General features: G+C 43.8%; 1 protein-coding gene across 1 annotated transcript in view; it reads right to left on the bottom strand.

The window, feature by feature from the left end:
• Window positions 1–213: 213 nt before the first annotated feature.
• The window catches only part of HTR7 (5-hydroxytryptamine receptor 7), a 191,683-nt gene continuing 174,839 nt past the window's right edge, over window positions 214–17,057 (bottom strand). The window contains exon 3 of the mRNA XM_069753481.1: window positions 214–510. Coding sequence (XP_069609582.1) covers window positions 450–510 — 61 coding nt within the window. The 3' untranslated portion in view covers window positions 214–449. The remainder of the gene's footprint in view (window positions 511–17,057) is intronic.

Raw genomic sequence — 17,057 nt, 5'->3', positions numbered from 1 at the left:
CATAACAATCACTTCTGTGTGAATAATGATTTTTGTTTAAATTATTCCTTTGTGGCAGAAATGTGTCTTTAAGACAAATAAGTTATGAGGGCATCCATGGTTCTAAATTGTTTTTCTGGCACACTCCTAACAACAACTTTTGAGACTTGCATGGACTCTAATCTTTCTGAGAAATGTATTTTAAAAATAGAAAGTAAATAGCAGAGACAGCAATATATCTAAAAACTTTATTTGGTACATAGACATTATAGTTAGAGATCCACAAATGAAAAACATTTTTATTAAATAATAACAATAAACATATTAAACGCAACAAAGTTCTGTTTCTTCAGGCTCCTCTTTTAAGGATGTGTCAGACCCCAGAATATTATTAAATAATGGAAAATATAATTTAAAGATTAAAAAGATTACGCTGCCATCAAAGAAAGGGCATAGAATATATGAAGAGATTATGAGCGTAGCCTGCTGATAAATTGCTCTTGCAGGAGATCTTCTTGTGAGCAGTTTTTTCTGAAAAACAAAATATGACCAGTCAAAAGTATTCACCATGACATGTCATGTTTTTTATATGCAAACTGTTAGTACAGCATAGAAATTAAAGCAAAAAACCCAACTACTATTGCACTATAGTTTTTTTGGTTCAACAGAAATAGTCATTTAATGCAATCTACATATACTGTATATTAGGGGCAATTTCTGTGAGAAAAGTACAGCACTTAGAAAAAACTTATGCAACTATTGGGAAAGTTCTGAAATTCCAAAAAATAGGGATTCCAGAATAACTTTGAAGATAAAAGTCCTGTTAAATGAAACTCGTTATTTTACAAAATGAAATAAAACAAAGAAAACACGATAAGTTTATTCGCGACAAATGTGATTTCGACACTGGTAAGATTTTTTGATGGAACAAAGGTGGTCAATCACAAAATTCCTTTAGATTCCCTAAGAGGCGTTATCAGAAAAAAGGATGTTCCTGGAGAAAAAATAACAATAAAAAAGACTATCTTACCACCGACTCCGATTCAAGTGCTACCGAGGCATCAGGCAACGCATCAGGGGCATCAGTTTCAGCACAAACTGCATCTACCACGGCATCCCCTTTGGACGCAGGACGCGTCGTGGGGGTAGAAGAAATGGCAGAAAAAAACAACCGCAAAAGGAAGCAAGTCTCGTGGAGACCGTTACAATAGATGCACCTAACAACACGGTTGTAAATTTAACAGACCATGTCTTAGATGAAACGCATTTTTCTGTCCTATCTAAGGGATTACATTTTTGTCTACCAGAGGAGTTCGACATTGTCGACATTAAAATTGATCTTTACAAAGCCATAAGAAAGATTCATTTATTTAAATCTTTTGCAAGTTCCAAGCGACCTGAAGCAGCCCCAGCAGTTATTTTTCCTGGAGAAGTACCTTGTAAGGTGGGCCCAATGGGTTTTATATTAACAGAAGACTCACTTGCTAACATACAGGACAATGCACGGTTATTATTGAGTCTCACTGACCCTTCCATAGCAGCCACCTCCTGCACAGATACTTCTCACACATCGTATACACCGTTTATGGGGGGGGGGGGGGGGGTTAAGTCCACATTCATGCCATCTATTTCCCCGGGTAATCCCATAGACATTTTTGAGATCCAAGTGATCAAAGATGTAGAGGCACTATTGTATAAAAAACCTCCCAGTAATTTATCATCGGCAGAGTCTCGGGCCATTAAAGGGATACAGGGGAGGTCAGATCCAATAGTAAGAGCTGCGGACAAGGGGGGCAATACAGTTTTACTATCAAGGGATTATTATACAAGGGAAGCTATAAGACAATTGTCAGATAAGGACATATATATTAAATTAAAGGGGGACCCAACGGAGAAATATAAAAATATGTTATACTCTTTGTTAAGATCACACATAGAAAAGGGCATCCTGTCAAATAGACAAACGGCAAAACTGTTCCCAGAATTCCCTAGGAAGCCCCACTGGTATCACATACCTAAATTGCACAAATCCTTAACCCAGCCACCTGGACGTCCTATTGTGTCAGGGGTGGGGGCTTTGACAGAACCCCTTTCTTCTTATCTGGATTGGCTGCTACGTCCCCTTCTGCAGGATATCCATCGTTTGTAAAAGACACTGGGCACTTTTTGAACACTTTAAAAGGCTTTGTGTGGCAGGAAGGTTTCTGTCTCACTTCTATAGACATTGAAAGCCTTTACACAAGAATTCCACAAGAACTGGGGGTTGATGCGATTAAGACAATATTGGAAAACACACCTACTGATCCAGATGTGGTTACCTTTATATGTGACGGTCTAGCATTCATCCTAAAGCATAATGCATTTCAGTTTGACAATTCTTGGTACAGGCAGACGGAGGGTACTGCCATGGGTACCCCCGTCGCATGTACCTTTGCTAATTTATTCCTGGCTAAATTTGAGGATGAATATATTTACTTGGCCAACAATCCATTCTTAAAGCATATTAAATTATATGTCAGAGACGTGGACGACATGTTCATAGTGTGGGATGGACACCAGGAAGCTTTCACACGATTCGTGGAGCACCTGGGGACGTCCAACACCATGAACATGAAGTTCACTTCCGAATTCGGAGGAAATGAACTAACTTTTCTTGATGTTAGACTAAGATTACAGGATAAGGATATTGTCACAGAGGTTTTCAGAAAAAAATCCGCATCTAATTCTCTTCTCCATTTCAGTAGCGCACACCCGGTTTATACAAAAAAAGCCCTACCCTACAGTTAATTCTTGAGGGTTAAGAGAATTAATAGTGGAAATGTGGGTTTTATAAAACAATCTGATGAACTTTATGGTAGATTTAAAAAGCGTGGTTATCCCCAATCTATTTTGGACAAATCCTTGAAAAGGGCAGTAGATACAGATGTCCACAATATGCTCCTTAAAATTAAAAAGGAGGACAAAAGATTTGTATTTTCGTTTAAGTTTGGTCCCATGGATACTCAAATAAGGTCGGCCATCAGAAAAAATTGGCAGATTTTAGGACAGGATAGCGATTTGAGGGATATGGTTGAGAAAGGCCCTTTGTTTGCATGCCGTAGGAGCAAAAATATCAGAGATTGCCTAGTGCGTAACTGTGTCACTTCCAATCGTGAGAATTGGCTAAATGATAGTGTCCCTAAAGGTAATTTTAAGTGTGGCCACTGTAATTTTTGTGCATAACTGTTATGATCCGGTGACCTAGGAACTGCATGAGAACTTTCACTGGAGAAAGTGGCCACTGTACTGGCCGCAATCCTGAACTTAACACCACAACTAGAAGTAGCCGTGGAGTGTACCTAGCACACCTAGACACCTCGTCACAGCCAGAGAACTAAATAACCATAAAGATGGAAATAGGAATACTATCTTGCCTCAGAGAAAATCCCCAAAGGATAGACAGCCCCCCACAAATATTGGCGGTGAGTCGGATAGGAATAAACATACACAGGCAGAAAAACAGGATTAGCACAGGAGGCCACTCTAGCTAGATAGGACAGGATAGGACAGAGTCCTGTGCGGTCAGTATAAAAACCCTTCAAAACATCCACAGCAGAATATACAAAAACTTCCTACATCTTACTAAAAGATGTAGGAGCGTAAATCTGCAACTCCAGTGAATCCTACAATCAGAGCAGGAATAAAACTGAAACAAGCACACTGGCAGTGTGCCACAGAAACAAAAACCAAACACTTATCTTTGCTGAAATTGGCAGCGAGCAGGAGAAGCCAGAAAGTGATCCAACACTTCACAAGGGACATTGACTACTGGCAAGGGCTAAAGGATCCTGCCCACTTAAATATCCCAGTCAGAATTGTAATCATCCGATACACCTGGCCAGGTCTGTGACTCAGAGACAACTGCATTCCCACCTACAACCACTGGAGGGAACCCAAGAGCAGAATTCACAACGCATACCATCTTATAGGTAATAAGATTAAAATTTGCCCAATTCATCATACAGTACATGACTTTATTTCATGCAGAACGACACATATGGTGTACGAAATTTTCTGCCCATGTGGCTTGTTCTATATCGGTAAGACAATTCGGCCCCTCTTCACAAGAGTTAGGAAACATCTTACCTCTGTTCGTACTGGGAAGGGTGTCCCCAGATTGATAAATCATGTGAGAGAGCAGCACGACAGTAATGTCCAAGGTTTGCGCTTTGCCGGATTAGAAAAAGTCTCCCTACCAAAGCAGGGGGGAGATCTGCACCGCCTCCTGCTGCAAAGAGAGGTGAGATGGATAATGAGCGCAGGCGCATTGGGACCTCTTGGTCTCAATGAAAAGTTGGACATGTCAGTATTCCTGTGAGCATAAAGTATAGGAATTTGAAGTTCCAGTGTATAGTTGTGTTTATTTGCTTTGTTTTTAAATGTACATGTCATGAATGTTTACTGTTATTCGAAAAAAATGGTTATTGTACCCGCTATAACGTTATGGTACTGGGAGGAGTTATGAGTAACATAGTAACATAGTAACATAGTTAGTAAGGCCGAAAAAAGACATTTGTCCATCCAGTTCAGCCTATATTCCATCATAATAAATACCCAGATCTACGTCCTTCTACAGAACCTAATAATTGTATGATACAATATTGTTCTGCTCCAGGAAGACATCCAGGCCTCTCTTGAACCCCTCGACTGAGTTCGCCATCACCACCTCCTCAGGCAAGCAATTCCAGATTCTCACTGCCCTAACAGTAAAGAATCCTCTTCTATGTTGGTGGAAAAACCTTCTCTCCTCCAGACGCAAAGAATGCCCCCTTGTGCCCGTCACCTTCCTTGGTATAAACAGATCCTCAGCGAGATATTTGTATTGTCCCCTTATATACTTATACATGGTTATTAGATCGCCCCTCAGTCGTCTTTTTTCTAGACTAAATAATCCTAATTTCGCTAATCTATCTGGGTATTGTAGTTCTCCCATCCCCTTTATTAATTTTGTTGCCCTCCTTTGTACTCTCTCTAGTTCCATTATATCCTTCCTGAGCACCGGTGCCCAAAACTGGACACAGTACTCCATGTGCGGTCTAACTAGGGATTTGTACAGAGGCAGTATAATGCTCTCATCATGTGTATCCAGACCTCTTTTAATGCACCCCATGATCATGTTTGCCTTGGCAGCTGCTGCCTGGCACTGGCTGCTCCAGGTAAGTTTATCATTAACTAGGATCCCCAAGTCCTTCTCCCTGTCAGATTTACCCAGTGGTTTCCCGTTCAGTGTGTAATGGTGATATTGATTCCCTCTTCCCATGTGTATAACCTTACATTTATCATTGTTAAACCTCATCTGCCACCTTTCAGCCCAGTAGGGCTGAGTAGGGTTGAGCGACTTTTGTTTTTATAGGATCGGGTCGGATTTCACGAAACCCGACTTTTTCAAAAGTCGGGTCGAGTGAAATCGGCTGATCCTATAGAAAAGTCGGGGTCGGGGTCGGCCGAAACACGAAACCCAATGCAGTGCATTGGGTTTCTAATGGTTCCCAGGGTCTGAAGGAGAGGAAACTCTCCTTCAGGCCCTGCGTTCCATATTAGTGTGTAAAATAAAGAATAAAAATAAAAAATATTGCTATACTCACCCTCGGACGCGCCCTGGTTGTAACCGGGAGCCTTCCTTCCTAAGAATCAGCGCTTGAAGGACCTTTCGATGACATCACGGCTTCTGATTGGTCGCGTGACGCCCATGTGACCGCTCACACGACCAATCAGAAGCCGCGACGTCATCGAAAGGTCCTTCAAGCGCTGATTCTTAGGAAGGAAGGCTCCCGGTTACAACCAGGGCGCGTCCGAGGGTGAGTGTAGCAATATTTTTTATTTTTATTCTTTATTTTACACTTAAATCTGAATTCCGATACCAATTCCCGATATCTTAAACATATCGGGAATCGGTATCGAATTCCGATTCCAGTTCAGAAGATCGCCGACTTCATGGCCGACCTCACACAGGGGTCGGGTCGGGTTTCATGAAACCCGACTTTGCCAAAAGTCGGCGACTTCTGAAAATGGCCGACCCGTTTCGCTCAACCCTAGTTATGATAACTGCACAGGTAAAAGAACCCTCCTTGTTTCCTGCTAACGTCAGGACCCGTTGAAGTGCTACTATAAACTCATCTCTCTCACCCACAAAGCTCTCTGCAGTTCTGCACCGCCTGATATCTCCTCTCTCATCTCCGTCTATCGCCCTACACGTGCCCTCTGTTCTACAAATGACCTAAGACTAACATCCCCCGTAATCCGAACCTCGCACCTCCGTCTCCAAGACTTCTCTCGTGCTGTGCCAGCTCTCTGGAATGCACTTCCCCAGACGATCAGACTGATACCTAGCCCCGACCTATTCAAGCACGCTTTAAAAACCCATCTCTTCAAACAAGCCTACCACATCAACTACTCAGTAAACTAACTTTGTCCTGTTCCCTCCTTCCAAATATTATCTGCATGTGAATCTGCACCCTACTATTCATCTGTCTCCTCACCCTCCATGCACACGATAACTGCACTTGATACTTGACTATTGCACTTAAACACACGGGCTGATGACTGGATCATGCAGCTTCATATGAAAATCCCTATTTATTATAATTGCCAGACCTGAAATAACAAGCACTTTTCACCTATTGTGTCCCCCCATTTCCTTGTAGATTGTAAGCTTGCGAGCAGGGACCTCACCCCTAATGTCACTGTTTAAATTGTCTCAACTTATACTGAATTTATTGTCTGTACATGTCCCCGCTTAATTGTAAAGTGCTGCGGAATATGTTGGTGCTATATAAATAAAAATTATTATTATTATTATTAGTTTGCACGAAACGGCCGTTGTCCGTTTGTCTCCACTTTTCTCCCTGCTGGATTTTTTGTATGTCCGAATAAAGGATAGACGTTTTTTATTCCGGTGAGAGCGCTCCACTTTCTTTCTATGAAAAGTCCTGTTAAAGCCTGAGATTCATATGTGAATTATCACAGTAATCATAAAAATAATAAGACAAATCTGATAAATAACATTTTAGACAGAATGTGCCTGGATTAGTACTCTAACACTAGCCGTATACATTAGTGCTTGCAACTGAGTGACAACTGCAACTCTGCATTAGTCTTTGTATTCTAATGTTGTCAGAGGCGTAATTTGATATTGTGGACCCAAAAGAAAACCTGTACAACTATCAAGTGATATGTTTAATGACGTATATACTGTATGAGGCAGAGGGTATGACTGATACTTTTATACTCACTGAACATATTCACCAGATTGCTGTAAATTAATCTAATTCTGTCCTTTTCATGTTTTCTATAGATTAAGTTAGACTTTTCTCAACCAATCATTCCTGTCGTTTCCTTCTCTGTGCTGGAATACAGTACATTGTGACATACATGCTGCTGCTGCACAGTCCCAGTGACCTCTCCTTTGCTTTATGATTTCCTTTATTCGGGCATTATCAGACAATAGACTTTGCCAGTAAATCATTGATTTCTGCAGTGAAGTTGATGGACTGAAATTGGAGTTTTTTCTTTCAAAAATATTCCACATGGGAAAATAGAAGAGCTCCATTATGTCATTATGTTGGTATGATGCGGCATGATGGGTATGAATTCAAAGTTCAATTTAATATATTAATGGAAGACTCTATATTATTCTACAAAGTAAGGTTGGTCACACATACAGTTAGGGCCAGAAATATTTGGACAGTGACACAAGTTTTGTTATTTTAGCTGTTTACAAAAACATGTTCAGAAATACAATTATATATATAATATGGGCTGAAAGTGCACACTCCCAGCTGCAATATGATAGTTTCCACATCCAAATCGGAGAAAGGGTTTAGGAATCATAGCTCTGTAATGCATAGCGTCCTCTTTTTCAAGGGACCAAAAGTAATTGGACAATGGACTCTAAGAGCTGCAATTAACTCTGAAGGCGTCTCCCTCGTTAACCTGTAATCAATGAAGTAGTTAAAAGGTCAGGGGTGGATTCCAGGTGTGTGGTTTTGCATTTGGAAGCTGTTGCTGTGAGCAGACAACATGCGGTCAAAGGAACTCTCAATTGAGGTGAAGCAGAACATCCTGAGGCTGAAAAAAAAGAAAAAATCCATCAGAGAGATAGCAGACATGCTTGGAGTAGCAAAATCAACAGTTGGGTACATTCTGAGAAAAAAGGAATTGACTGGTGAGCTTGGGAACTCAAAAAGGCCTGGGCGTCCACGGATGACAACAGTGGTGGATGATCGCCGCATACTTAATTTGGTGAAGAAGAACCCGTTCACAACATCAACTGAAGTCCAGAACACTCTCAGTGAAGTAGGTGTATCTGTCTCTAAGTCAACAGTAAAGAGAAGACTCCATGACAGTAAATACAAAGGGTTCACATCTAGATGCAAACCATTCATCAATACCAAAAATAGACAGGCCAGAGTTAAATTTGCAGAAAAACACCTCAAGAAGCCAGCTCAGTTCTGGAAAAGTATTCTATGGACAGATGAGACAAAGATCAACCTGTACCAGAATGATGGGAAGAAAAAAGTTTGGAGAAGAAAGGGAACGGCACATGATCCAAGGCACACGACATCCTCTGTAAAACATGGTGGAGGCAACGTGATGGCATGGGCATGCCTGGCTTTCAATGGCACTGGGTCACTTGTGTTTATTGATGACATAAGAGCAGACAAGAGTAGCCGGATGAATTCTGAAGTGTACCGGGATATACTTTCAGCACAGATTCAGCCAAATGCTGCAAAGTTGATTGGACGGCGCTTCATAGTACAGATGGACAATGACCCCAAGCATACAGCCAAAGCTACCCAGGAGTTCATGAGTGCCAAAAAGTGGCACATTCTGCAATGGCCAAGTCAATCTCCAGATCTAAACCCAATTGAGCATGCATTTCACTTGCTCAAATCCAGACTTAAGACGGAAAGACCCACAAACAAGCAAGACCTGAAGGCTGCGGCTGTAAAGGCCTGGCAAAGCATTAAGAAGGAGGAAACCCAGCGTTTGGTGATGTCCATGGGTTCCAGACTTAAGGCAGTGATTGCCTCCAAAGGATTTGCAACAAAATATTGAAAATAAAAATATTTTGTTTGGGTTATGTTTATTTGTCCAATTACTTTTGACGTCCTAAAATGTGGAGTGTTTGTAAAGAAATGTGTACAATTCCTACATTTTCTATCAGATATTTTTGTTCAACCCTTCAAATTAAACGTTACAATCTGCACTTGAATTCTGTTGTAGAGGTTTCATTTCAAATCCAATGTGGTGGCATGCAGAGCCCAACTCGCGAAAATTGTGTCACTGTCCAAATATTCTGGCCCTAACTGTATAAGATGGCCTATTGGCTGTATGATGCATCAGTCGATCATTCAGCCAACAGCCATCCCAGCTGACAATCCCATAAACAGGAGCACTTACAATAATTGGCTCAGCGCCCCGGGGTTCTCAATGACAAGTCAGCCGGCAGCTTATTTTAGGCGGAACAATACGATCAGCAGTCCGAAATAGGACACGCGCAATAGACATCTCATTCAACCATCAGTCAACTGATGCCTCATATACCATCGACAAAACACTTTGATATTGACAGGCTCATACAACATTAGTCTACTGTAAGAGGGCTTCAAGGTAAAAATGTGGATGCTGGTAAACACCCATTCATCCATCCCAGCTGACAATCCCATAAACAGGAGCATTTACAATAATTGGCTCAGCGCCCCGGTGTTCTCTATGACAAGTCAGCCGGCAGCTTATTTTAGACGGAACAATACGATCAGCAGTCCAAAATAGTACATGCGCAATAGACATCTCTCTCAATCATCAGTCAACCGATGCCTCATATACCATCGACTAAACACTTTGATATTGACAGGCTCATACAACATTAGTCTACTGTGTAAGAGGGCTTCAAGGTAAAAATGTGGATGCTGGAAATCACCCATTCATTTTCCAGCTAATATTTGATCATCTTCCTTGCAATCCAGATGAAATAAATATGGTGCCAATTGAATTATGTGCATTGAGCATTCACATCACATTCTTTGAAATTACATCCAATATATTTTCTCTACATTTAGTTGTGTTTTTTTCTAAATTTTCTATACAGTTTTACCATGATAAATGAAAGCCAAGAGAAAAAGGTTTTTGAAAATACAGCCATTATCGAAGTGTTTGATAAAAGATTGAATGCCATTGTGAATTGAAGAACATATACTTCTCAATTTACAGTCGTCCAGCTATGTCAATTTTCTAGTCTACTCACATGCTTAAAAAATAGGTTTTAAATAACATGATTAGCCGTCAAGATCCTGTGGGTCTTTGGTGGGTGTTATTATGACATACAAAGTAAATTACATTTTAATGTATATTCAATTGTATTTAATACATAGTTAAGCACATTTAGTCAATGCTGGAATTTGTATATTGTGTAGAAAAAGCAATAAATTATATGTGGGTGGAGGAAATATGCAGAAAATTGTGTAATTATAGGATTATATGTTAAAAAGACTGGGTCTAAAGCAATGCAGAAAATTCTCAAGTTCAAATACAGATATTGCCACTCTGTACTGTAGACTAGTGATTAACTGCACCTTTTATAAAACAGTAAACATTTCAAATATTAGTATATCATCATCAAACCTTCTTAAATAAATTAAAATTTCCCTAAGTGTATGAAATTAGAGTTGAGCGACCTTGACCTTTTTAGAGTCGAGCCGGGTTTCGCGAAACCCGACTATCTCAAAAGTCGGGTCGAGTGAAATCGGCCGATTATGACGTAAAGTCGGGATCGACCGAAACACGAAAGCCAATGCAAGTCAATGGGGCAGCATAGTCGGCAGTGAGTGGGGTCCAGGAAAACACCTAGAGTGCCCATTTTAATGTCAAAACCATCCATTCTTCTTAATGAAGCTTGTCAAGCGTAATTTACCTTATAATAATTGGAAGGCATTTGAAATTGGGGGTCATTTGGCTAAAGTTGTGGTGGGTAGGGCTGGTTCAAGTAATTAGTGGGCCCAGGAAATCTGGACCACGTCACGGCAGTGGAGCAGGGAGAGGTAAGTATTTCAACTTTGCAAGTGCTGTGAACCTGAGCAAGCAGGGGGGCCCACTCGTTGGCATTGGCACTGGCACAGGGCCCCTCAAAGTACAGCGGTGTGTTTGCACGGCGGGGGCGCCTCCCACCGGCAGCAACACTTTTGCGTACTATGAGAGGCCCTGTGCCAGTGACGTCGCCAACTAGTATTCCTCCCCCCACCTGATGAAGGAACCTGCACTTTCATCTGCACCTTCCTCTTTGTCCCCGTGTAAGGTGGTATGGTATGCGGGAAGAGCAACCTGACTTTCAGCAGGGTCACAATGTTGTTGTGTAGCGTGCACGGGGAATGTTGCGTTATGGGTCAATGTACCAGCAGACTCATCTATCACTGGCTGGGCAATGGGCAGGATGAGGAGGAAACACAGATATAGGCCCAAAGAATAAAGTTGGCTAAATGCAGTTCAAAATTGGTAACACAGGAATAACCAGGGGGCATTGCAGTGGAAGACAACTGGAATGAGAGGCTGACACAGAGAGTAGGCCCAAATCAGTAAGTAGTCGAAATGCAGTTCAAAATTGGCAACCGTAGTAAACAGGCGGCACAGCTTTGTTCAGTGGAGGAGAACAGCAAGGAGTGGCAGACACCGATAGTAGGCCCCAACCCAACTAGTAGGCCAAATGCAGTCTAACATTAACAACTGCTTAACGAGCGCCTGAAAACGGAATTTCAGGACAGGAAACCAGGAGAACAGCAAGGAGCGGCAGACACTGTTAGTAGGCCCCAAACCAACTAGTACGCCAAATGCAGTTGTTCCATTTAACCACAATTTAACGAGAGCCTGAAGATAGAAGCTCAGGAAAGGCAACCTGGAGAACACCTTGGAGTGGAACACACCATCTCTCTCCACCCCATACCCATTTTGTAGGCCTAATGCAGTGTAGTTTTCTACAACTACTAAACGAGAGTCGGAAGACCGAAGCAATGGCAAGGAAACCTGGGGAACACCTTGGAGTGTAACACACCATCTCTCTCCACCCGATACCCAATTTGTAGGCCTAATGCAGTGTAGTTTTCTACAACTACTAAACGAGAGTCGGAAGACCGAAGCAATGGCAAGGAAACCTGGGGAACACCTTGGAGTGTAACACACCATCTCTCTCCACCCGATACCCATTTTGTAGGCCTAATGCAGTGTAGTTTTCTACAACTACTAAACGAGAGTCGGAAGACCGAAGCAATGGCAAGGAAACCTGGGGAACACCTTGGAGTGTAACACACCATCTCTCTCCACCCGATACCCAATTTGTAGGCCTAATGCAGTGTAGTTTTCTACAACTACTAAACGAGAGTCGGAAGACCGAAGCAATGGCAAGGAAACCTGGGGAACACCTTGGAGTGTAACACACCATCTCTCTCCACCCGATACCCATTTTGTAGGCCTAATGCAGTGTAGTTTTCTACAACTACTAAACGAGAGTCGGAAGACCGAAGCAATGGCAAGGAAACCTGGGGAACACCTTGGAGTGTAACACACCATCTCTCTCCACCCGATACCCAATTTGTAGGCCTAATGCAGTGTAGTTTTCTACAACTACTAAACGAGAGTCGGAAGACCGAAGCAATGGCAAGGAAACCTGGGGAACACCTTGGAGTGTAACACACCATCTCTCTCCACCCGATACCCATTTTGTAGGCCTAATGCAGTGTAGTTTTCTACAACTACTAAACGAGAGTCGGAAGACCGAAGCAATGGCAAGGAAACCTGGGGAACACCTTGGAGTGTAACACACCATCTCTCTCCACCCGATACCCAATTTGTAGGCCTAATGCAGTGTAGTTTTCTACAACTACTAAACGAGAGTCGGAAGACCGAAGCAATGGCAAGGAAACCTGGGGAACACCTTGGAGTGTAACACACCATCTCTCTCCACCCGATACCCATTTTGTAGGCCTAATGCAGTGTAGTTTTCTACAACTACTAAACGAGAGTCGGAAGACCGAAGCAATGGCAAGGAAACCTGGGGAACACCTTGGAGTGTAACACACCATCTCTCTCCACCCCATACCCAATTTGTAGGCCTAATGCAGCCTACTTTCCGACAACTACTAAACGAGAGCATGAAGATCGAAGCTCAGGAAAGGCAACCTGGGGAACACCTTGGAGTGTAACACACCCTCTCTCTACACCACGGAAGGGCTGATTCTTAGGAATGAAGGCTGTCGGAAAGAAGCAGGGCGCGTCCGAGGGTGATTATATTCTTATTAGGTATATACTCACCCTCGGACGCGCCCTGCTTCTTTATTTGTAATGAATGTTTATTTGCAATGTGGTTTTGACTTACTCTATTTTTTTGGTAAATAATGATTTTATTATTTTCATTGTTTTGCATCTTCTTGGCAATAATATAAAGAAGACGCGACAGGACAACACTCGGTGGATGCCATATCTGTGTTTTAAATTGAAAAAAACTTTCATTTAACTACTTGCAGGAGAAAGTTATTGTAGCTGGTGGCCATTTTTAGTACTGTACCAGATTTTTGTTGTATGTGTTTGTTTTTAATGTTAAAATGTCTGCATTTGATATCTCTCCAGTATTTTCTTTTTTATAAGCAAAATACTTATTTTTATATTTTCTGATGTTGGTTCAAGGGGTACACGGGCAGCAGTAGACAGGTCAGTGGAGGCCTAGTGGAAGGAGGGACCGCAGACAGGCTTTGAAGGCCTAACATAATAAATTGGGCTGGCTGTAAGCAATTTAAAATTGGTTCCAGGGGAACACGGTCAGCAGTGGCCTGGTCAGTGTAGTAGTAGTGGAAAGAACGGGCCGCAGACAGGCTTCGAAGGCCTAACATAACAAAAATTGGGATGTAGGCAATTTACAATTGGTTCCAGGGGAACACGGACAGCAGTAGACAGGTCAGTGGAGGCCTAGTGGAAGGAGGGACCGCAGACAGGCTTCGAAGCCCTAACATAATAAATTGGGCTGGCTGTAGGCAATTTAAAATTGGTTCCAGGGGAACACGGGCAGCAGTAGACAGGTCAGTGGAGGCCTAGTGGAAGGAGGGACCGCAGACAGGCGTCGAAGCCCTAACATAATAAATTGGGCTGGCTGTAGGCAATTTAAAATTGGTTCCAGGGGAACACGGGCGGCAGTAGACAGGTCAGTGGAGGCCTAGTGGAAGGAGGGACCGCAGACAGGCTTCGAAGCCCTAACATAATAAATTGGGCTGGCTGTAGGCAATTTAAAATTGGTTCCAGGGGAACACGGGCAGCAGTAGACAGGTCAGTGGAGGCCTAGTGGAAGGAGGGACCGCAGACAGGCGTCGAAGCCCTAACATAATAAATTGGGCTGGCTGTAGGCAATTTAAAATTGGTTCCAGGGGAACACGGGCGGCAGTAGACAGGTCAGTGGAGGCCTAGTGGAAGGAGGGACCGCAGACAGGCTTCGAAGCCCTAACATAATAAATTGGGCTGGCTGTAGGCAATTTAAAATTGGTTCCAGGGGAACACGGGCAGCAGTAGACAGGTCAGTGGAGGCCTAGTGGAAGGAGTGACCGCAGACAGGCTTCGAAGGCCTAACATAAGAAAAATGTCAATACAATGGTATTGACAGTGCCAGGCATTGAAGGATGTCAGCGCATAGACTAAACATTGGTGGAGCTGTGAGAGAAAATTTTGCAAGTGGTAGAGCACTGTTTGACCTGGGGGGGGGACTGTCTTGTGGCCGGCGGTACAGGCCCAGGGCCCCTCATATTACAACGGTGTGTCTGAGGTTGGGTGCGCACCACCACCACCAGACACTTGATTGTACTATGAGGGACCTAGTGGCAGTGCCGTCGACCAAAAGCGGGCACACCCACCTCTTCAGACAAACAGTACTCTCACGGGTGCTGGCGCCAAGTGGCGATACCACGGCCCCGTGTGGGGACTTTGGCCATTTAGGGAGGTGTTAACATGTCGGATGCTGGACAATCAGGTGCTGCAAATTACGAGATTGGAAAAGTCGTTCAGAATAGTCCACAGGCAAGACCTTTACATAGGAAAGCTAGGTGTCAGCCAGGCAAGGTGGCGCCAACAATTTCCACTGGCCCCGGAAAAGCTTCCTCATTAAAAATATAATCATCCCCATCATCCTCCTCGTCCTCCTCCTCCTCTTCGCCCGCTACCTCGTCCTGTACACTGCCCTGGCCAGACAATGGCTGACTGTCATCAAGGCTTTCCTCTTCCTCAGCTGCAGACGCCTGATCCTTTATGTGCGTCAAACTTTGCATCAGCAGACGCATTAGGGGGATGCTCATGCTTATTATGGCGTTGTCTGCACTAACCAGCCGTGTGCATTCCTCAAAACACTGAAGGACTTGACACATGTCTTGAATCTTCGACCACTGCACACCTGACAACTCCATGTCTGCCATCCTACTGCCTGCCCGTGTATGTGTATCCTCCCACAAAAACATAACAGCCCGCCTCTGTTCACACAGTCTCTGAAGCATGTGCAGTGTTGAGTTCCACCTTGTTGCAACGTCTATGATTAGGCGATGATGGGGAAGGTTCAAAGAACGCTGATAGGTCTGCATACGGCTGGAGTGTACGGGCGAACGGCGGATATGTGAGCAAAGTCCACGCACTTTGAGGAGCAGGTCGGATAACCCCGGATAACTTTTCAGGAAGCACTGCACCACCAGGTTTAAGGTGTGAGCCAGGCAAGGAATGTGTTTCAGTTGGGAAAGGGAGATGGCAGCCATGAAATTCCTTCCGTTATCACTCACTACCTTGCCTGCCTCAAGATCTACAGTGCCCAGCCACGACTGCGTTTCTTTCTGCAAGAACTCAGACAGAACTTCAGCGGTGTGTCTGTTGTCGCCCAAACACTTCATAGCCAATACAGCCTGCTGACGTTTGCCAGTAGCTGCCCCATAATGGGAGACCTGGTGTGCAACAGTGGCAGCTGCGGATGGAGTGGTTGTGCGACTGCGGTCTGTGGACGAGATCTCGCTTCTGCAGGAGGACGAGGAGGAGGAGGAGGGGGTGCGAACGGCTACAGCCAACTGTTTCCTAGACCGTGGGCTAGGCAGAACTGTCCCAAACTTGCTGTCCCCTGTGGACCCTGCATCCACCACATTTACCCAGTGTGCCGTGATGGACACGTAACGTCCCTGGCCATGCCTACTGGTCCATGCATCTGTTGTCAGGTGCACCTTTGTGCTCACAGATTGCCTGAGTGCATGGACGATGCGCTCTTTAACATGCTATTGGAGGGCTGGGATGGCTTTTCTGGAAAAAAAGTGTCGACTGGGTAGCTCGTAGCGTGGTACAGCGTAGTCCATCAGGGCTTTGAAAGCTTCGCTTTCAACTAACCGGTAGGGCATCATCTCTAACGAGATTAGTCTAGCTATGTGGGCGTTCAAACCCTGTGTAAGCGGATGCGAGGCTAAGTACTTCCTTTTTCTAACCATAGTCTCATGTAGGGTGAGCTGGACTGGAGAGCTGGAGATCGTGGAACTAGCGGGGGTGCCGGTGGACATGGCAGACTGAGAGACGGTGGGAGATGGTATTGTTGCCGCCGGTGCCCTAGATGCAGTGCTTCCTACTACGAAACTGGTGATTCCCTGACCCTGACTGCTTTGGCCTGGCAAAGAAACCTGCACAGATACTGCAGGTGGTGCAGAAAATGGTGGCCCTACACTGCCGGAAGGGATGTTGCGTTGATGACTAGCTTCATTGGCCGAGGGTGCTACAACCTTAAGGGACGTTTGGTAGTTAGTCCAAGCTTGCAAATGCATGGTTGTTAAATGTCTATGCATGCAACTTGTATTGAGACTTTTCAGATTCTGCCCTCTGCTTAAGGTAGTTGAACATTTTTGACAGATGACTTTGCGCTGATCAATTGGATGTTGTTTAAAAAAATGCCAGACTGCACTCTTTCTAGCATCGGATACCTTTTCAGGCATTGCAGACTGAGCTTTAACCGGATGGCCACGCTGTCCTCCAACAGGTTTTGACTTTGCCACGCGTTT

This window comes from Ranitomeya imitator, chromosome 2, assembly GCF_032444005.1.
Source record: "Ranitomeya imitator isolate aRanImi1 chromosome 2, aRanImi1.pri, whole genome shotgun sequence".
NCBI classification, from domain to species: Eukaryota; Metazoa; Chordata; class Amphibia; order Anura; family Dendrobatidae; genus Ranitomeya; species Ranitomeya imitator.
This window is presented reverse-complemented; position numbering and strand designations above follow the sequence as displayed.